Genomic DNA, 22,081 nt, shown 5'->3' with positions numbered 1-22,081 from the left:
CTGGGACTCAGGAGATCATGGTTCTAATCCGTACTCCGCAGTAAAGCTCACTGGGTGACTTTGGGCCAGTCACTGACTTTCAGCCTAATGACCTCACGGGGTTGTTGTGAGGATAAAATGGAGAGGACGAGGACCACGCAAGCCGCCTTGGGTTCCTTGCAAAAAGAAAAAAGGTGGGATATAAATGTAATAATAAAAATAAAAAAAAAAATACAGAGAGAGAGAGGATTAGTCTGAAGGCCAAACATGATATTTGTCATGTAGTTTGGCTTTGGGTAGCTGATTTTTGTTAAACAAATAGCCGGCGTAGGTGTGGGGAGGGAGACAGTCCCAATTGGAACTGTAGGGGGAGGGGGGCTTTTACCCTTTGTCACGGTCCTGATCAAAATCCCTCCCTCCAACTCCTTTGCCTGCTATTCACAGTGGGAGGAAAGCTCCCACTGGTGCCAATGGGAACTTTTCTGCTATTGCAAATAGATGTGGGGGCAGGCCCAATTCCATGGCAGGAGCAAAAGGTTAAAGCCCCCTTCTGCCACACTGTGGTCCTAATTCAGCTTGGTCATCCCTCACACCTCCTACTGGTTAAAGAAAAATCAATGACAGAAGGGCAAAGTATGTGGCCAGTGTCACATCTCATTTGGCCCTGTCTGAAATTTGCTTGGGCACAGAGCAGCCCAAGAGCCTTGGGTGAGCACAAAGGAAACCTCCTTACCGAATGCACTGTTAGTGTACACCGGGGCCATGATGCATCACAGGAGTTGCTAGAGCTCTTACACTGTGGAAAGTCACTCACATGGAATAGAATTGCATAAGCTCTTCCAAAGCTTTGCACACAGCCAGGGCCAACAATGCACATGAGGGAAGGAAAAAGGAATGGATCCACATTCTGGAGGTTGATACTTCATAGCATATTCCTTGATTTAGCTGAGATGTCGTTGGCAGTCCAGCAGTGCCCAAAAGCTGTCCCAAGTGCTGGCGTAAACAAAAATGTCTTGCTGCCAGGAACACATCGAGATTACATTGGAGAAACAAGGGTCAAGTTGACCCAGGAAATTAACAGACCTCCTGGTGCAGAGTCAGCAACATAAGGGAGGAATATCTGAAAAAGAGTGCATTCTTCTTTTTTTTAAATATTTTTTTAATTAACATGCACTGTGTTTTTACAAACACAAGTTTCTTTTGAGCTATACCAGCTTCTCTCACTGGGTGAGCTTCAGATCTGTTGGATTGCAATGGCCACATGCCAGCAAACTGATAACCCACCCCATAAAATTATCCATTTTCCATTTTGGGAATCACAAGCCTATGGCACACATTGAATCAGTTCGCGCAATTGAACTGCAGCATGTTCTGGTGCGTGCGTGTGGCCATTTTGAATATTCGACATCTGGCCATGGCATGTCATGTCATGTGAACTTGGGGACTGTGGGTTATGTGGGGGGTAAACAGAACAAGCTGTGACAGGGCGTTGAATATGCAAATCCCGCCTGGTATGCACCACAGTTTTGATCACTGGGTCGTTGTAACGAAGGTTTGACCCTTGGCAAGCTTAATCGGTCCAACTGGATAATAGTTTTAATATCCTCTCTCCTTTTCTTGGAGTTGTAAAGGCTTCCCTGATTTCCTTCATCCAAGCATATATGCTTCTTGTCTACTAAAACCACCATAACTCCTGTTTACTGCAAAAGACACATGTATTCCCACTAATAACGCTCCCTTTTCCCTGCCAGGAACAAATAGAAAGCCTAGTCAGTCAGCATTAACATCATCATCTACTTGTCCACGCTGGAGTGTGACATTTTTGCTTGCAGACGCAACTATCCCTCAGAAAATGAGATCCCTGTAGGTTAGCCATGTTTGGGAAGTGGACTCAAGCACTGCAAGGTGGCCAAACAGTAAAGGTAGTGGTCTGGATTGCTAAATCATCTGGAGTGGGGGTGAGGGGTGGCAGAGAAAGGGCAATATATTACGTTAATAGGAGAACTAAAGGTCAAAACCAGCCCAATTTAAGGTGCCAGTTTTGACTTTGAAAGCCTCAAATGGTTTGGGAGCAAATCACTTGAAGGACTATCTTTACCCATATCAACTTGCCCATACTTTAAGATAAGCAAGAGAAGCCATTCTCACTTGTCTACCTTTGAGGGCAGTTAGGTGGGCAGGTACATGAGAGAGGGCCTTTTCTGAAGTGGCCCCATAGCTCTGGGATGAGTTGACATTGGGGGTCTGCTAGGCTCCATCACTGCAAGCTTTTACGAAAGCCCTAAAAACCTAAAGGTTTACTTTAGCCTCAGAAGGGATTTCCAGAGCATATTCAATTAATAGCAGGTGAATTTTTGAAAAGATGGGGGGGGGGACTCACCTTTTTTTGTGGATTCCTTCAAGGACATCAGAGTGGGCATGCCCACGGCTACCTAATGAACTTCACAGCTGAGTAGGGATTGACATCTGGGTTCTTTGCATCCAACTCAACTTTTTAGCTTAAGGACCAGCAACTGGAAACCCCAAGGCCAAATTCAAGTATATGTCTCCCCCCCCCCCCCAGTTGTAAACTCTACGTTAAAAGGGTTGAACAGAGGAAGTAACAGCTGTGCTTATGGAACTTGTTGGTTGTCTATTTTAGATGACAGAGCTGAATTTGTTGGTAGTCTATTTTAGATGAAGGAGCTGAAGTTTGACCCATCGCCTTTTCCCTCTCCAAAGTGGCTTTCCCATAAAACTAGTTGCTGACTAGGTTTCTAGCCAGCACATGAGCTATCTTCCAGTGATTCCCAAATGGTGAGGTAAAGTCCATCATGGAATCCTTGTTGATAGTTTGACTCAAAAGCGTTGGAGGCGTATGTGGCCCGTGGCCCAGGAATACCCAGGAACAAATCAGACTTTGATTAATAGTTCCTTCATGCCTAAATCGTTAGGATTACAGTTTTTTCCTTAAGATGATGTGTGGCATATCACAGTGGCTGAGGCACAAGAAAACAATATTCACCTTAATGAATTGTTTCAGTGCAGTGCCCTCAAAAGTGCAAACATGCATTCACTAGATTGTCTTGAGAATTGGGCTATAAATTTTTTTAATTGTGCTGTGCAAACGGAAATGGTGGCGTTTATGTCAGCCTCAGTCAGGGATGCAGTCCCCTATTAGTAGCGAAATGTAAAAATAGATATCGCTTTAAGTGCTTTCATGATCATAATCGACAGAATCATTATGACATTTTGCTGCTTGTTTCTCTAGGGAGAACATTTAATATTTATAGCCAACTACACCAAAGAGCAGAAGAAATTACCTTCCTTGCAATAGATGTGGGGGTTTCTCAGGCTTGTCCTGTTCATGACCCTCCTGTACCTCTGTTAATTTCACCGATATCATCTTGTATGCAGTAGCAATTATTCTTGACAGAAAAGAACAGCCAGAACATCATCTGATGTAAGTCAACGTATCTCCAGGCTTAGCCCATTTATGGGACTAATGGGATATGCATCCTAGGTACTAGTGACCAACTTGTGCTGCTATATTTGGCAGCTAGGCTCCATCTGTGGCTGGTTTTAATGCTGGGCTCTGCAGCATGGTGCACATGAGCATCTCTCCTAATTTTTATTTATTTCTTAAGATTTTAAAAATTCCATTATTTTTAATCTGGGAGGCTGGCATGCTGTAAAGTGAAACTCTGCCCTCCAGCACCATCTTTATTTGGGATTGAAAGAGTGGTTTTGTGTTTTGGAGCTCAGACCTCACCTCTGCCTTGCACTTAGGTTCTTGGGCAAGTTACCTTTCTTTTAGTCTCACCAGTTTGCCTTCTGGAAAATGAGTGTTTTGTGACCAGCAAAGCCCACCATGGGAACCATTTTATGAATGGGCAAGCCCCCCCATGGCAGCCATTTTGTGAGATTGCCCATGATACTCTCAAAATTCAAAATGTGCCCACTGACCGAAAAAGGTTGGGGGCCCTAGAATAATTGAGCATGTCGCCATTTCTAGGTGCAGTGTTATTATTATTACACAATAATTTTTGGCTTTGAGAGCCAATTCCAATGGCATGGCCATCATGTGCTACTGAGTGGTGGAGTTCCACATGAGACTCATGACATTTGTAAGCTGTTTACCATGTGGGTCAGCCTGATCACATTGAAACTCTCCACATGGTGCCAGCAATTGGACCAGTCCAGGGAGATAAACAGTTTCCAAACGTTAAGGACCCCAGATTCGAAGGCAACCCAACACTGAAGTGTGTGGAGAGTCAGCCTCTGTGTAAGGACTCTTAATTCTGAATCAGCCATTGGTAGGGGCAAGGAGGGAGAAAGGAGAGAGCAGCTCTTCAGTCTCATACAAGAAAAGGAAATGTGGTATATTCCCCCACGCCCACCCCACCCATGGCTTTGAGCTCTGCATTTGCAGAGGGTCTCCAAATGCCTATGACCAGCCCTGGAAAGTTTTACCAGTCTAACTTATTTACTCTAGTAGTGTGTGTACATGTGTGTTTTGAAAGAGCAATTCCAAATACACCAATGTATAACTATTAGCATAGTTACAGAGTGTGAAAATGACCCAGCCTGTTTTCTCCAGTGAGTCAACCGGACAGGGTCCATTTGCGTGTAACAGTAAGTTGGAACCCTTCCTAGTCACTGTCCTACTTTTGAGGAGAGGGTTTCTACTATATCCAGCAAGCTACAGTCCTCCCAGTTCAAGGCGTTGGTTATTAAAATGCTGTTATAAAAATAGATATTACCTATAAAGCCCTAAATGGCTTGGGACTAGGATAAATGAAGCCCTGCTCTGTGTTCTGCCTCCAAGGGGGACAGCCTGGCAGTGATACAGGACAGCCTTTTTTGGTGGCAGCACCCTGGATAAGGAACTCTCTCCCAAGGGATGGTTGACTGGCCCTGTCTTTTATGGTTGTTAGGAAGCCAGCCAAGATATTCTTATTCCATTAAGCTTTTAATGGTTTAAAACCATTAAAAGCTTAATGGTTTTTAAATGTTGCCAATCCTTCTCTTTTAAGGCAGTGCTTTTAGTGATTGTTTAAAGATATTTTTTGCTCTCTGTTTTTATTGTATTAATATTTATTTTTAGGGCTGTAAACCACCTGGGGGGGGTGTCTTTTTAGGGCCAAAAGGTGGTATATACATCTTTCAGATATAAATCATTTGGGGCTACTCCATGAAGTAAGGGGTTTGAGGATCACAGCATAAGAGCAGAATAGGGGCAAATTAATTGGGTTCTATGGGAGTTGTAAGGGAGCAGATGGAAACTGGGAGCATAACTCCCCTTTGACTTAACAGCTGTCATGTCATTTTAAGCATATGGTTATTGCTTAATGCTTTTATGCTTGGTGGTATGGAAGCACTAGCTTTACGTATCACAAGCTAAATATAGTACCTGAAACTACCCTATTAGTTTGTGATTTCTCCCCTAAGTCTCAATCTCTCTCTTTTGATTCCACAAATAACATTTCTTCCCTTGTTCTTGCTAGTTTTACAAGGACAAACGTTTCCAGTGTCTCCCCGCCGCCTCCCAATCTCTCTGCTACTCTTTTTGCTCCATGTTGCTGTCCAAATCTGTAGACTTGCTTGTTGTTGTATTTAGGACATTCCAACATTCTTTAACCTTTCATCTCTCTGACACAGTGAGCTCTTTCTTTCCATGGGAGTGATGCCAGAATTGGAACATAACAAAGATTTGTAAGGCTTTATCCCTTTGATGCAAATTAGCTTTTTTCCAGTTTCTTAGTGGGAAATGGCCCAGTTCTGCTAGATACTGAGCATTTTGGTCCTACAGAGTTCCCGGAGATCTGAGGGAGCTCAGCGTTATGCAAAAATCAGACTGAAGAATGTGATTGTATAGTGATAGCTTGGCAGAGTATGTGTTGTGCAAATGAACCAGAGCATCATCTTGCGAAGCAAAGAGAGCAGTGTAATCCCTGCAGTGCCATATCTGTGTTTAGAGTATCATCCACCTACGGTGAGCCATTGCCATGTAATCCCATGCCAGTAGCAACTCTGGAAGGCATACATGGTGCTGATGGAACAATGTCTCTGGGAATGCAGGGGGAGTATACAGAGGAACTGCAGTTGCCAAAGGTGTGAGCAAGGTACATTACACGTTCCGTCAGGGGGTTTGTCAGGCAATGTTAGAGATCTGTCAGTGCAGAAAAAAGCTGGGAAAATCGGGTGGGGGGAAGGGGAGGAGGACTGTTTCCCTACATCCATGTTTTTATCCATAGCCTGAGATGTTTTTGATAACTGTTTTATGAAAACCTCTCTACAAAACAAACATCCAAAATAAATTAAAACTAACGTTTAATATTAGTTCCACCCTCCAGACGTGCTCTTTTTATTTGTTTGTAAAGATAGGAATATTTTAAACATTTACGCAATTGTATACAAACTTTTCCAATTTATTCTAGCCACCTGTCTGTCTCTTTTTTCATCACTTAGTCCCTGTCTCTTCTTCCTTCTTGTCTATTGGATAGAATGAATCTTCCTTTAAAAAAATCTACTCTGACTAGTAGTGGCTCTCTAAGGCTTCAGGCAAGGAGCTTTCCACAGCTGACCACCTGAGATCCTTTTAACTGGAAGTAACAAGGACTCAGCCTGGAACTTTCTGCATGCACCCACTAAAGTATGGCTACTCCGTAAGGATCAATTATGTATTTGGGGCATTGTCAGAGATTATCATTTAAAAGTAGAATTAAGTGATATCAAACTTATGTGATCTTGTTGTACCTCCTTGCCTTGTGTGAGGGCAATTAACACTTGGAGTAAAGAGTCCTGGATTGATCCTTTGCCCCTCCCCGCATCCCTAGAGGCCTTGTGACAAAAACTGTGTTTTCTTGAGGGATGAATTTGATGCTTATTGGTCTCCTCACACATATTGTACTCTAGCCAGAGAACTTGGGTTATGGGTGGTTTAAAGGTGAAATAAATAAATAGATAAGCTCTATTTTACCATAAGACAAATTAGGCAGCTGGAAAAGTAAGAAGGTTGAATAAAGGGAACAAAGGGCCAATCTTATGCATGTTTAGACAGAAAAATGTCCTACAGCTCTCAGCATGCTGGCTGGAGAATGCTGGCAGCTGTAGGACTTTTTTCTGTCTCAACATGCATAGGATTGCACCCTAAAAGAAGCTAAAGGACAACAATCAATCCTCTAGTTTTTCAGAATAGTCAAGGCCTTCTGTAGTCTTGCTTAGGCAATACACTAACTAGGGAATTAGAAGAACAAAAACAGGATGAAGGCTGCAACCCTTGCCCACTTACCTGGGAGTAAGCCCCATTGAACTCAATGGTTCTTACAAAATTAATGTAGACATGCATACGATTGCACTGGAAAATTATTTCAGTATGTGTCTGTGACAAGTGATGATGCTGAAAAGCTGCCAGGTGCATCATGAGATTCCAATCTAATGCTTTCAAAAGACAGTCAGTGACTTTGGGAAGATAATTCATAATTTGATTTTGCAATGAAAAAGGTCAGAAATATACAGCTTTAAATTGAATTGGTCTATTTATAAACTGTTTGCAGCCGTAATAGTCCGTTAGGAAAAAAAAATCAAAACATCAACAGGATAATATCTTTATTATCCTGGAGCATATTACTGAAAACTTACAGAATACTTAGCAAGCTTTGTAGATGAGATGTTATGTTAAACAAAATTAGCAAAAAAATAAAAGGGGTGTGTGGATGTTTTGGGACATGGTAGATAGCATCACGGATGCAATGAATATGAACTTGAGCACGCTCCGGGAGAGAGCGCAGGACAGGAAGGCCTGGCATGCTGTGGTCCATGGGGTCACGAAGAGTCGGACACGACTGAACGACTGAACAACAACAACAACAAGATGTAGAGAAGTGCCACTGTGAGCCACAGTTTCATTTCAGAATTAAAATATGAACTCTGAGACTGTATAGGATGGGACCATGGGATGTGTGTGGGAGGCTTTGTATTGTTCTCTCCCCATTATGCTGCCCCCCTCCAAGTTTTTGGGCCATGAAAGGAGCTTGCTACCTGTTTGTAAACTATTAACAGCTGATTATTTGTTTTCTGGTGCTAAAGAACCCCACCCTTCTACAAAGGAATTTGTTAACAATTTCTGCCATTTCCTTTCATAAAGGTATCGCTCAGAGATGCACAGCAGTCAAGTACCACTTTGCTCCACCGATACGCTTACGAAACATCCCATTCAATTTAACCAAGACCATCCAGCAGGATGAATGGCACCTGCTACGTAAGTATTTGAAGATATGCAAGTGTCCCCCCTAATGTTAAATATTATGTTTTACAATTATAAAATCCAGTAAGTTGGCAACTCTGTGGAGACTTGCAGACAACAACACATATGTATACTTGCCCTTTGTGCCCTGACCAATGTACACATGAGGACCTTAAGACAGCACGACAGAACGCAATTAATGTTGCTAGTTTCTGGGCAAGATTTGTATAATTTTTATATATTTTAACTTCTACAGCTTATATTTTAAATGTTACGTGCTATAGTATGTTTTTTAATTGCGATGCTTCTGACACGAATAAATAAATAAGTTGGCAACAAAATATTGCACACCAGGAGAGGAAACTTTGCACATTATCTGCAAAACCAGCATCCATTCAGTTTGTTACCCAGCCTTTTAACAGCAGAAATAGAAACTTATTGAAAGAAGGGTGTAGAAATTTCCCTTCTCAATTCACACTGAATTCATTTTCAATGACCTATAAAAAGAAGCGTTTGTTTTTATAAACCTATTGCTGCACAATTTTGTTACTGTCATTGTTATGATAAAAGCAGTATAAAAAAGACAGCAGGCACAATGGATTAACATTTCCACAGGGTAACACGGTGGCATTGAGAGATCCATAATAGCTACTTGTATATCCTAAATGGTGACCTATAGATTAAATACAAAGTCAGCTGCACAGGTGGGCATGTTTCCCAACACATTTAGAGAAAACAGAAAAACAACATGCTGCTTAATAAAGTTACTTGGGACATTCTCCCTAAGTGCAGTCTGCCTAGGCGTGCTACAGCAGAAAAAAAAAAAGAATGGTTTATTTGTGTCAGTATTGGGTATATATGGATCTCTTACAGTGCAATTCTATGTATGCTTATTTAGACATAAACTCCATGGGTTCAATGGGGCTTACTGCCAGGAACATCTATGTATGATTGCAGCCTTTATATAATTTTTAACTTGAGCTGGTGGCGTTAATTTAATCTCCTCCTTTTTCCCTTCTGGAAACAGATCTAAGAAGAATCACAGCAGGGTTTCTTGGGATGGCAGCAGCTGTTCTCCTCTGCGGGTGCATCGTAACTGCCGTCAGTTTCTTTTGGGAGAAAAGCCTCACGCAGCACGTTGCTGGTCTCCTTTTCCTTATGTCAGGTACTATTTCATCTCTGCCTACGAAGTGCGTAGGACCCAAGGCTGGCCCTGCCGTTAGGCAGAGTGAAGCAGATGCTTCAGGCAGCTGATTTGGGGTATTGTGAAAGGGCAGAAAACTGTTATTTAATGTATTATAGTGTTTTTACTGCCAGGGATGGGGAGAGGCACTTATGGGATTTTCTGCCTCAGGTGCCAAAATAACTTGGCCAGCCTGGGTACTCTGCACCTTGACTGGGGGTAGGTGGGCATTTACTGCTCCACCTCAGGTAACAAAATGTCATGGGCTGGTCATGGTATGATCCTGTTGAAGCCAAATGCTTCTTTCATAAACCTGTGGAATACCAATAAACCCTCTCATTTCAGGTAAGTCCCATTTTCCACTGCATGATGGAACCAGTTGGTTATGTACTACTAGTATGCTGGTTGTTGTTGTTCAGTCGTTTAGTCGTGTCCGACTCTTCGTGACCCCATGGACCATAGCACACCAGGCCTTCCTGTCCTGCGCTCTCTCCTGGAGCGTGCTCAAGTTCATATTCATTGCATCGGTGATGCTATCTAGCCATCTCATCCTCTGCCGTCCCCTTCTCCTTTTGCCTTCAGTCTTTCCCAGCATCAGGGTCTTTTCCAGAGAGTTTTCTCTTCGCATTAGGTGGCCAAAATATTTGAGCTTCAGCTTCAGTATCTGTCCTTCCAAGGAGCACTCAGGGTTGATTTCCTTTAGGATGGACTGATTTGACCTCCTTGCAGTCCAGGGGACTCGTACGAGTCTTCTCCAGCACCACAGTTCGAAAGCATCAGTTCTTCGGTGCTCAGTCTTCCTTATAGTCCAGCTCTCACAGCCATACATTACTACTGGGAAAACCATAGCTTTGATTAGACGGACCTTGCTAGGTTTGCCATAGCTTTCCTCCCAAGGAGCAAGCATCTTTTAATTTCATGGCTACAGTCACCGTCTGCGGTGATCTTGGAGCCCAAGAAAGTAAAATCTGTCACAGCTTCCATTTCTTCCCCTTCTATATGCCAGGAAGTGATAGGGCCAGATGCCATGATCTTAGTTTTTTTAATGTTGAGTTTCAAACCAGCTTTTGCACTCTCCTCTTTCACCCTCAAGATGCTCTTTAGATCCTCTTCGCTTTCTGCCATTAGGGTGGTATCGTTTTGGCTCTGATTCCTAGTACTGAGGCAGCTTCACAATTTACATGACAAACGCAATTGCTGTGGGCACATCAGTATGATGCTGGCACTTCCATCAGCAAACAAATAAAATGTGAACAACTTCCATGGCTCTGTTTAAACACCCATGAAAATGCAGCAAGTAATCACAGCCTAGTCAGGGTTCCCAGGCACATATATATTTGTATTTCTATATATTTAATATATATTTATATATATTTGTATTTATATATATTTAAGTCATGTGTATGGCACCTACACTTTGTATTGACTGAGTGATTGCCTGCCGTAAACCCCTCCATACATCCCTAATACAGGATATTGTTTTGAATGTAATTTTCCAAGAGCATCATCCTATGAATGTTTGGACAGAAAAAAGTCCTGCAACTTCCAGCGTTCCCCCAGCCAGCATGCATAAGATTATGCCCTAAGCTACTTTACGAGCCAATCATGGCTAAAATTGATTGCCATGTAATAAAATAATGTATAAAGGTTATAAAATGTGTTGTTTAAAATAAATTTGGAGCCACCCGCAGCAGCACTGGTTTGCAGTGTGTTTACCTCATGGATATCAACACTCCTGAGGTAAATGTGAAGGTTGAAATCCCCCTTTGTGGTTTGACATGTGAAGAAACAATCTCTTTTTTTTTAGTGGGTTCATGCAAGTTTTGCTCCATCCCTTGTCGTAGTGAGAAACCAAAAGAAAAAGAAAGAAGGGGTGGGGTGGAGAAGTGAAGCCACAAAAAGATGCTGAAAGAAGAAAAACTTATTGAAAAATATAATTTCCAGTGTCAGAACCATTCACTGGAAAAGACTGCGTTTTAAAATACTATATTTATAAATATGTGCATTATGGGTTACATCCAGACTTTGTCATGCTTCAGTTTAACACACTGAAATCAATGAGACAATTAGTCATGACTAACTTCCCATTGCTTTCAGGGGGTCTATTCTAAGCATGAGTAAGTCTGGATCCAGGTTTAACCCCCAGCTGCTAGCCAGTGTCAACAATACTGGGTTAGCTTAACCCAGGTCTGACTCAGTATAATGCAGCTCCCTATGTACTTCAGTGGACATTTGGGAATTAAGTGTCTGCAATGTCTCAGTAATACCATCAATAAGTAAAGGGGCATACAGCTTTCTATGCTATGCTGACAAATTTGGGTCAAAGATGATCACCCCACCTTCAAGTTCAGTCAAAACTGAATAGGAAGAGACCAGGGAGAAACCTGTTTCCCTGCTCTGCCCAGCTCTCTTTGGAACAGGGGTGTGCAGTCTAAATCCTTACAGCCACATGTGTCCATTGACTTAATTGCAGACACCCTCTGCAAGTGATCAATTCAGCTGTCTGGCCAGAGCAATCTGTCCCTCCCCCAGCAGCCTGTGGAAGGATGGGGATGAAGAGTGAGAGAGAGGAGAAAGAAGGGGGTTGCAGAGAGAGAAAAGGGATGTCCTGCTCACTTTTTAGCCCTACCTTGGCCAGCACTGGCATGTGGTCCCTGACAGGTTACCCCAAAGGGAATACAGGGCCTGACAGAAAAAAGGTTCCCCAGCTTTGCTTTATAGTCTAATTTTCAGAATCAGAATTTAATTCAATTCAGTATACGCATCTTGGGTTTTAATTCTGCCTATCAGACAAAGAATTCTGCATTACAGTAAATCCAGCGGTGATTGTCAGAACAGCTTCCATGAATCATTCACCCCCTCAGGCTGTCCTTTTAGTTTCTGCATGAATGAGACATTTATTTTAAGTGGGAGAAAGGTGGGAAGTCAATGAAAAATATTAGGACTGTTTTCAAGAAAAAGAAAATGCTGAAAAAATCTTACAACTCCTATTTTTCCTCAAAACATGTCAAATGTTGAAAAATTAAATGAAATCAGGCTATCCATCAGAGTTCTTTTCTTTGTCCTGTAAGAATTTTTTTATTATTTTTATGGGGTTTTTAAAAACAGTAAATTGAAAAACATAGGCAGCCTGATTCAGCTCTACTTTAAAATAAACTTCCCCCACCTAGTACTCTCCAGATGTTGTGGACTACAACTCCTAGTATTTCTAACCATTAGCCATGGTGGCTGGGACAGATGGCAGTTGAAGTCCAAAACATTTGGAAGGTTGGGGAAGGCTGCTTTAAAAAGACATTTAAGACATGATTAGTTGTGGCACAATATGCATTAGGTTACACATCCCATTTAATTCCAGTAACAGGCTAAGGGTGCAATCCTATGGCCGCTAGTCAGCAGCTAGACGGCCACAGGATAGGTCGGTTCTCAGGGAATTTGCATAACCTCTATCCCGTTCTGCGCTGCCTCATAGGCAGCACGGATCGGCCCCATACTCATAAGAGCAGTGTGGAGCAGCAAAAGCGGGGCATTCCTGGGGGCATGCTGGGACGGGTGGAAGTGCCTTTCCGACACTTCCTATGCGTCGTCCGGCATCTTGCCTCTGCACCCATTCTAACTTCCTGTGGCTGGACAGCCAAAATCAGCTATCTAGCTGCAAATGCAGGGTGGCTGGAGTGTGGAGGGGAAGATCCCCTCTGTGCTGCTCCTGCCTTGCATTGGATAAGCGGTCGCCTCCAAGTTCAGAGGCGGCTGCCTATCCCAATAGTATTGTGCCCTCCATGTCTTGAATGTGTCCAATGACATTCTTGTAATGAAGTGTGACTTCTCCAACCTCTGCTTCTTCAAAATTATCTGTCATTCTTTAGCACTGTGTATCCAGATGATTTATTTCGGGCTATTTTGAGCTGTCACTTGATTCCCCATTGTATACATTTGCTAACCACGACACTGTGATTTGTCTCATTTACAGGCATCTTTTGCACTATTTCTCTCTGCACTTATGCAGCAAGTGTCTCCTATGACCTAAACCGCTTACCCAAATTCATCTACGGTCTTCCTGATGACGTTGAACATGGATACAGCTGGTCTATATTCTGTGCTTGGTGCAGCTTAGGACTCATCATAGCAGCAGGATGTCTTTGCACCATTTATCCGTTCATTAGCAGGACAAAGATTAGCCATCTAAAGTCCACTAGAGACTCTTCTGTATGACTGCTGATCAGGGGATAATCTCTCCCCTTATGAAGTGACAGGTGATTTGAAGAGTAGTCTTCAAGGATTTATAAGGAAGCTAAATTCAGAATGCAAGCACAACCCCCCCCTGATCCCTTAAATGCCAAACATTGTGTCTTACTAGCCAGGAAAAACAGAGGAGTTCTTCTCTGCCTGCAGGGTGGCTGAAATAAAACATTCAGGCGACAAAAGTTCTTCTAGAACTGATGACTGCAATTCAGCAGTTTATATGCACATGTCATGAACAAGGCGGGGCTGTTCCCACTTGGATAGGAAAACTGTGTTGACAATTTAGGGCTGTTTTTATTTAGTAGAGGTTTATACATAAGGTAATAACAACCAACAAAAACCACAACTGCCAAAAAAAACACACCAAGTGGTAAGAGTATTTCCTTATTATCCTTGATCAGTGTTAATGTAAGAGTTTAAACATTTCTTTTTTTATTTAAGTGAAATAAGTCTTCATTTCTCTGCTGAGTATTTTAGTGGTTACCAAAATGGTATTGTGTAGAAGACTATTTGAAGAGTTCCAATGTTAGAACTGAATGGGCAATTTGTCTTAGCAGCAATGTAGGAAAAGGTGCTGGAGGGAAATGACTTCCAAGATGGAATGGGCCCCTTCAGTGAACCGTATAGAATGGAGACTATATGGAAAAAGTTAAAAGCGACTGATTTGACTATTATGTGATAGCAGCATTCCTGCTTATAATGTATCTCTCTGAAATACCTTTTTGTATTTCTTATGAAACTAAATGCCATGTATAAATGAGATTAACTGTCTGAAACAGATTATATGAAATTGGTTAGTATTGTTGGAAGTAACATCTATTGTACAACCTCAGCCTCTTTGTCTAAAAATGGTTTAGTGGCAGAACATCTCCCCCTGTTAATAGTGTTTGTAAAATTTCTGAGTGACTTGGATATGGGTTCCTCAATAGCAATGTAAATTCAAAATAAAAATACAACTGTGAGTTAAAAACATCCCTGTCTCCAGTTATATGGTTATACTGAAAACATCACTGGAATTTCTCGGGGCAAGCTGCCCATATGGAAGTGGAACATGTAAAAGAGCTTTATGTCTACAGCTCATACCTGCTTAAATGCTAAATTGATGGGGTCCAAACGCTAGACGACATCTCCTCAGATATAGAAATGCATATAGAATGTATTTCTAGTAACTTCCAGCACTGTAAGGCCGAGGGTACACCCTCACCTTCTTGGCAATTGTTACTGGTATTATCAATCCTCAGAAGAGTGGGCACCACTCTGTCCCAATAGTGGCTGCTTATTCAGTTGCAGCTGTTGGCTTGCTTTTTATCACCACCAAACTGCCTGCATAAGTGGCATGGTGGAATCATGGGGTTGCTGCAAATCTGGCTGGGGCTAGTGTTGTGTCGTTGCACTACCAATGTGTCTGGATGTCAGAAACAGGCAGTGTTAGCAGCTAGGGAACCCCCAAGTTCATAGGTTTGGGGAAAGGAGGATGTACTGCATCCTCTCATATATTAAGTACCACCTTGCAAGAAGAATGCACTTCTTAAAACACTTTATATTCTTCCATAAAACATCTTGCCCTTTAAACCCAATTATAGCGTAGGCCATTACCAAATTCCATCAAAGTGAACTCCACATGTTCATTATGTGTAGAAAGCTTACTTCCTTTTAAATAAGCTTGTTCTGTGGTAGTGAGCTACACTGTCTAATTAATATAAATACTTTTCTTATGATATCAGCTTGACTTGTATACAGACAAAGTAAGTTTCAAACCACATTAAGGGCTCAATCATACTGAGATAGACCGTCGCCTCTGACTTCCCCTGAAGTCAGAGGCAACCGCCTGTTCAATACAGGGCAGCTGAAGCACAGAGGAGAATATTCCTTCTGTGCTCTGGCTGCCTCCCAGTTTTTCTTATACGCCTGATTTTGTGTGGCCTCGGGGAGGGGGCGGGAACAGGGCTGGAGACCACATAGGAAGCTGTCTAAAACAGCTTCCGGTCTCCTCCCCAGGATTGCTGAGTTACTTTTTGAAGACCCATTAAAATGTTGGAAGCATAATACAATTTATTTATAAACATATCCCCTGCCCTTCAGCAAAAAAAATGCTCCCAGGTTGAGGCATTACATTTTTAAAAAACAATGTAAAAACAGCAAAACAAAACGGGAGTAAGACAGCAGAGACAGAATAGCACACAGCAGCAGGAAAGAAGGCAGATTAAAAATAATTCAGCTGGTATTTGAAAACACCTGGCATCAAAAAGATGTTAAGAGTGCGTGTCAGGCATGCCTCCCAGGGGACAGCATTCCATAAACAGGGCACAGTCAAAACAGTCAAGGGGATTGCCACCCTTAACTTCAGAAGACAAGGTCTCTTGGAAGACAGCTTCCAACAAGGCCTTCAGTTACAGACCTCTACTGTAGGCCTTTGGGGTCTACTGGCGCCTTGGAAGCTAGTGCAGTTCCGACTACCACGCTCAGGTTCAGCAGTACTCAGTTGCTCTGGATCCATATGATTTTAAGCACAAGCTCCAAACTGTTTCATGCACACTTGCCTGATGCTGCTACCTTCTTCCAGAACTGGCAGTTACCTTCTTATACTTGCATATGAATGCATCTGTTTTGCCAAGGCTAACTTTGAATGATTCTACCAGCACCAGAGAGCCAAAATCTGTCCTCTTATTGCTGATGTGTTCTTTCCCGGTATCATGAGCTGATGAGGAAACAGTCCTGGGGCTAACCCGTTTTTCTTTGGCATCTAACTTGACTGACACCATGGCATCTTGTGTGTCAGTATCAGCTTCTACAGAGATGTGATTCTCAGACACAGGACCACTGGCAATGCCACCAGGGAGGCACTTACAGAGCTCTTGACTAAGTAACAGCACGACAGTCCCTCCAGCACAAAGCACCCTGAAAAACGGCAACCAGAGAGTAGTTATTCACATATCCTTGCTTAGCTTCAAAATTATTTGCCATTCCTGTAAGAGAATTTTCAGTGTACATTTATCCGCACAACGATTCTGTGGGGCAACAGCAAATTACACAGAGAGGAAGCTTGCTGGCTACCACTGAGAGGAATGCTGGCTACCATTGACTTATACCTGTTTAGTGCATCCATTATGACGACATACTTATCTGAGGGCCAGGTGGTAGCTGTTGGGGTTCTGCAAATGCCTCTGCCAGGTCACTGTCAGTGACAATAAATCTCTTCTTTGCAACAGCCATCCCCATCCCAACACAACGTGAAACACCCCCTCCTTCGAAGTCTCTGTGCATTGCAGAGAAGCTGGAAGAGGAAAGGGCCTGTTGCTTCCTGACAGGTGGGGAGAGAAAGACCTTGCCTTCCCCAGCCCTGAGTGCGCTACATTCACCAAAGTGCTCTGGAACTTAAGAATGGTGAGGGGTCATTCACTCACTTTGCACAATGCTTTGAAAACACTTGGAAGCAGAAGAGGGATTCCTAATGCTTCCAGGTGTCTGCAAAGTCCAACATGAAGGGGGAAGCTGGCCTCTCCCTTTTAATCTTTTTGAGTGTGGCAGGGGAAGAGAAATTAGGGTTGACCACAAATAATGGCTAGTTACCACGGCCAGCCGAAAATGCATGGAATTGTTGGCTGCCATGTTGATTTCCCATCCTGTGAGACAAAAGAGCTGCAAAGCACTGTGATATGCCACAGAAGATACATAACTCAGCAGTCCAAATAAGAATTTTAAAGGAAGAAAGTTAGGGTGCTTCTGCACCTAGGGGTTTAGTGTGGAATTGCCATGCTTCAGTCATTCACTTTTTATGGGGCATCCACATGACAAGGTCATCCAATCATTGTCATCTTGTATTTCCCTGTGGTTCTTCCATCTTTTCTCAGCAGAAAATCTATCCTCATTCATAAAAATGGAAGAGAAGCGCAATTTCCACAGGTGTAGATGCCTTTAGCGCTACCCTTCTGTATTTTTAAAGGGCAGTGATGTGGGAACGTATCACAACTCAGCATTCATTATAACCTTTGCTATTTATGACTCATTTTAAAATATTTTAAATCAGTCTTTTAATTATAGCTAAAATGTTTTCTAGCTAGATTTTTTTTAAATGAAAGGTATAGTGCTAACACACCATAACGCTATAATTTTAACTTTAAAAAAATCACACACACCCCACCTGCCAGCTTTGTAAAATTGTGATGGATCGGAACATTTTTAAAAACTCATTAAAAATAAGTATATTGTATTACAGCACTATAAGCATAAGACAAACAATATTATAGCACTAGGCTGTTACAGTGCTATACCTCTCTTTCATTAAAAAAAAAAAACTAAACAAAGTGTTTTAACAATAATTTAAAAAGATTTTTTAAAGGGTAATGAAATGGCAACAACTGCAAAGGGTTTAATGAATGCGTGCTAAGCTTCAAGCGGCCCCACCCACAGCAGCTGGTGGGGAAAGAACATAGGAGGATGTACACAATACACCCAATGGTGTGGAAAGTCAACTGCAATTCCCTTATAGTTTACAAGAGAAGAACAATGATTGGGTAGTGCTAGGAGCTACCTGTCTGGAAGCCTAGATACAGGAATGCTCTCCATGCTGTGCGCTACTGTGCGAGAGGCCTGTTCTCAGAGGATTCAGGGCTGGGGTGCAAAGCAACAGGCATATACTTAAAGCTACCTCTCAACCACCCAAACAGAATTAGCTTAAATCAGGAACACCTCTTTGCTCTCTAGATGCTCTCAATACATGTTCCTGTTGCCACTCATTCAATGTCAGTCTCTGGGATATATTGACCAGGTTCGCATGATCTACTTGGGAAAAGAAGCCACCGTGGCTTCTTCCCCTGCCCTCATACATGCCGCTCATGTGCCTGCCATTTGCTTAATTACCCATGACGTGGAGTATTGTGTTGTCTGAACCCGGCATGGTGGGGTTGGCTTCTAAACCACCCCACAACCCTTACAACAAGCCATGGGTTGTGGAGTGGTTTAGAAGCTACCCCCGCCGTGCACTGCACCAGGTTCGGACAACATAATTGTGATGCTGCGCCGCATCACGGGTAATTAGGCAAATGGTGGGTGCACGAACGACATACTTAAGCCACAGTGGCTTCTTTTTCCCCTGCTGATCCTGCAAACCTGGCCATCTCTAATCACACACAGGCCTGAGCTCACTACTAGCAACCTGCTTTTTCTATTCCTGCTTGAAACTATCACCTCCATCTAGTAAGTAATATGACAACAGTTAAATGAAACTGGTTTTATCTAGCCTTCAGAACAGCATAACTAACAACACTGACTTGTCTTTGGCCTGCATACTATCAGCCAGATCCCAACCTGCTATATCAGTTCTTATGTCATAAATATTGGAACACACGTACCTTTCGAGTTCTTGAAAAACATCCGGCAGTAACTTCATGTCTTTTGTTATTTTGAACTTTTTTCCAAAGGGGATGTCCGCCAAAACAACATCAATACTTTCCGAAGGCAACGGCAATGCTATGGAGATATTACACACTTAAACAGGGCTTGAATTAAGACAGAACTGTAGCATTTCACAGATCCCCTTGGCAGTGAAATTCTCATCATTCTCTTTTGTGTACAAAAAGAACTAATATGCTCCAACCATGGACTAACAGTTGACTACATTTCATATGACTTCATATTTGAGTTCAGTCATCACCTGAGTAAAAGTCAAAGCATAAAAAAAATCTTCTGCCAGCTGTTATTATTATTATTTATTACACTTCTATACCGCCCCATAACCAAAGCTCTCTGGGCGGTTTACAATGACTAAAAACATTAAAAATACAGTATACAGAGGTTAAAATCCATTTACATAAAAACACATGAATGGACAATATACACAAAGACAACATATATCTAAAAACAACTTCAAGAATCAACCATAACCATAAGACAAACCCAGGATCAATTAAAACTCATTATATGCTGCTGAACACCTGGGAGAAGAGAAAGGTCTTGTTCTGGTGCTGAAAAAATAACAATGATGGTGCCAGGCGGGTGTCATCGGGTAGATCATTCCATAATTAGGGGCTACCACTGAGAAGGCCCTCTCCCTTGTTGCTGTCTTCCAAGCTTCCCTCAGAGCAGGCAGTAGATAATGCACAGAGTTCCACAGGACTTACAGAAGGTTAAGAAAGGTAGCATGAGCATGGGGCCTGTCAGACATGCCCTAGGTGTCCAAAAAGAAGCCTACCATTGGCAATATGGTTTTAAGCCTTACTGTGGAGGCTCAGTCTCAGCCCCGCAGAAAGACACGTAAAATAAGTCTCTTTCTGTGGCCCAATTCCAGGGACAGACTTTCAGGTTACAAAGAAAGTATGTATTTAAAATTATTTTTAAGCTACCTTAGGGACAGACTTTCAGGTTACAAAGAAAGTATGTATTTAAAATTATTTTTAAGCTACCTTAAGTGTGGAACATTTCTTTTTTGTATATTATTATAAACATTAATTGTGTCAACTGCTCTGGAACCAATTTTGGTGAAGAGTGGTATGGAAATTTTTAAAATATAATAAAATAATAATTTCAGAACCGTACAACACAAAGGTCTTGGTCCATATGAGGCACGCTGGGCTACGTATTGTAGCCCATCCCAACTGCTGTTACCACTGTTTCCTTCCAGAACCATTACAAGTGTTTGATCAAGCATCTGGTGGGCTGCAATATGGGACCTGGCCATCCATCCATCCATCCATCCATCCACCCACCCATTTATTTATTTATTTACAATATGTATGTACTGCTCCACATCTAGACAGATGCCCAAACAGTGAACAATAAAAGATACAGAGCAGGATAAAAGAATAAAATACATGTCAAAATTATTACTATTTTTTTTAAAAGAAAATATTTTTTTTGCACATGAGCTGGCAGTTTGTATGTTTTGCAGGGCTGATGAACATCCAGTTTTAAAGTATCTGTTCAAATAAAATATCCTCATGTTACTACCTTCTCTTAAGTTTACAATCTGAAAACAACCTGGCAATCCATATTCAGAAAAGCAGATCTACGATCTCTAAAAATGTGTGCGTTGCCGATTGTACAATGCCCACATGATTCAATACCTAGCCCAGCATGCTTCTGATGGAATAAACAGGCATGAGTTAGGGGTTGCACTGATGCTACACAATCCTATTCTTTTTCAATAGCTGCCCAAGAAGTCCAGGTAAGTATGCAACAAAACCCTTAGTTTACTGGCCCACTCGCTGAGTTTTGTTGATTTAACATTAGGAACATTTGCTCGTATCTTAAGTAGGTTTCCATGAAAGGAAGGGCTCCTTCCTTTCATGGATGGGACTGAGATGCAGCAGAGGATTCTGCTGGCAGAAAGTGGCGGGAAAGCAACTTTTGCCAGTTCCCCTTCCCCTTGAAGATTTCCAGGGGGGTCATAGATGAGATTTTCAGGGGGCTCATAGGGGCTACAGAGAGAATCTGTGAAGGTCATTTCCCCCACTTCTACTGGCAGGAACATCTCATAAACAGAACTCTGCTCTCGACATTCCCACCAATGGCAGCAAACTTTGGATTCCAGCATTAAGAATTCAAGGATAAGAACAATGAGATACATTTCAGGAACCAATAATATACGAATGAATTACTTCTTGTCAGAAAATAGGAATGGTTATATTTCCATATTAGGCTGGAGACAACAACAGCTTTTAAGAAAGATGAACGTGGTTTAAGTGAGATGTCAGTTCCCATGCTTTGCACACACATATTTTGTCCCACTGTCACCTTTGGTCAAATAGGTTTTTGAAACACTATAAAAACCTTGTTTACCAAAGCGAAAAATGAGATGTGTACATTCCACAAGTAGCAGTATCTCTTTCAAACCACCTTTCACTCTCTGGAAGAATGCTCTGTCTCCAGCCTCAGTTCCAAAGAGACATGGGTATGATTCAGAAGATAACTTTTATCAAAATCAAGTTTTCGAGTTGCACAGAACAATTCTGGGAAACTGACGACTTGTTACCCTATTCTGGTCAACACGGCTGATCTATAAAAGAAACACTTGCAAGCAAGCATCTGGCATCCTCTCTATCCAATAAAAAACAAAAACAACCCCCCACAGCCGTTGATGTATACTTTAGAGCAAATACTCTTGCCAACTTTTACCTGCCACAGAAGCTTTCAGTAACTCAATTTTATCCATCAGGCCCGCAGCTTTAATATTTGAGTAGGCTCCTTGTAACTGTGAATCACTTATGTCAGCCCCCAAATAATGCACGTTCTGAAGAAGAAACAAATATTTACATTAGGGAAAACATAGTGCAAATAATTTCAAAATAGTAAGTCAGTGACAGCTAGGTATACCTGTTCTTCTAAAATGCAACCAACTCCAGAGTCACAAGGTATCAGAATTAATGGCTTGCATTTGAGTACACTCTAAACTGAAAGCAAACACATTTCTAGAGAGAAATTTAGGACCTGGGTTTTCACCACTGCTGTTACAGGCA

General features: G+C 42.0%; 2 protein-coding genes across 4 annotated transcripts in view; one reads left to right on the top strand and one right to left on the bottom strand.

Moving 5' to 3' along the window:
• Nucleotides 1-14,593, top strand: part of TMEM178A (transmembrane protein 178A) — a 20,715-nt gene extending 6,122 nt beyond the window's left edge. Inside the window, exons 2-4 of the mRNA XM_084829122.1 lie at nt 8,108-8,221; nt 9,234-9,371; nt 13,357-14,593. Coding sequence (XP_084685248.1) covers nt 8,108-8,221; nt 9,234-9,371; nt 13,357-13,598 — 494 coding nt within the window. The 3' untranslated portion in view covers nt 13,599-14,593. The remainder of the gene's footprint in view (nt 1-8,107; nt 8,222-9,233; nt 9,372-13,356) is intronic.
• THUMPD2 (THUMP domain 2 tRNA and snRNA guanosine methyltransferase) overlaps nt 13,903-22,081 on the bottom strand; it is a 23,094-nt gene continuing 14,915 nt past the window's right edge. For all 3 annotated transcript variants that reach the window (XM_084829119.1, XM_084829120.1, XM_084829118.1), the window contains 3 exons: nt 21,741-21,855; nt 18,980-19,097; nt 13,903-16,526 (listed from right to left, as the gene is read on the bottom strand). In XM_084829119.1, the coding sequence (XP_084685245.1) occupies nt 16,178-16,526; nt 18,980-19,097; nt 21,741-21,855 (582 nt within the window). In that variant the 3' untranslated portion in view covers nt 13,903-16,177. The remainder of the gene's footprint in view (nt 16,527-18,979; nt 19,098-21,740; nt 21,856-22,081) is intronic.

This window comes from Heloderma suspectum, chromosome 1 (assembly GCF_057233095.1).
Source record: "Heloderma suspectum isolate Gila_16-S chromosome 1, 16-S_ref, whole genome shotgun sequence".
In the NCBI taxonomy this organism is placed as follows: Eukaryota; Metazoa; Chordata; class Lepidosauria; order Squamata; family Helodermatidae; genus Heloderma; species Heloderma suspectum.
This window is presented reverse-complemented; position numbering and strand designations above follow the sequence as displayed.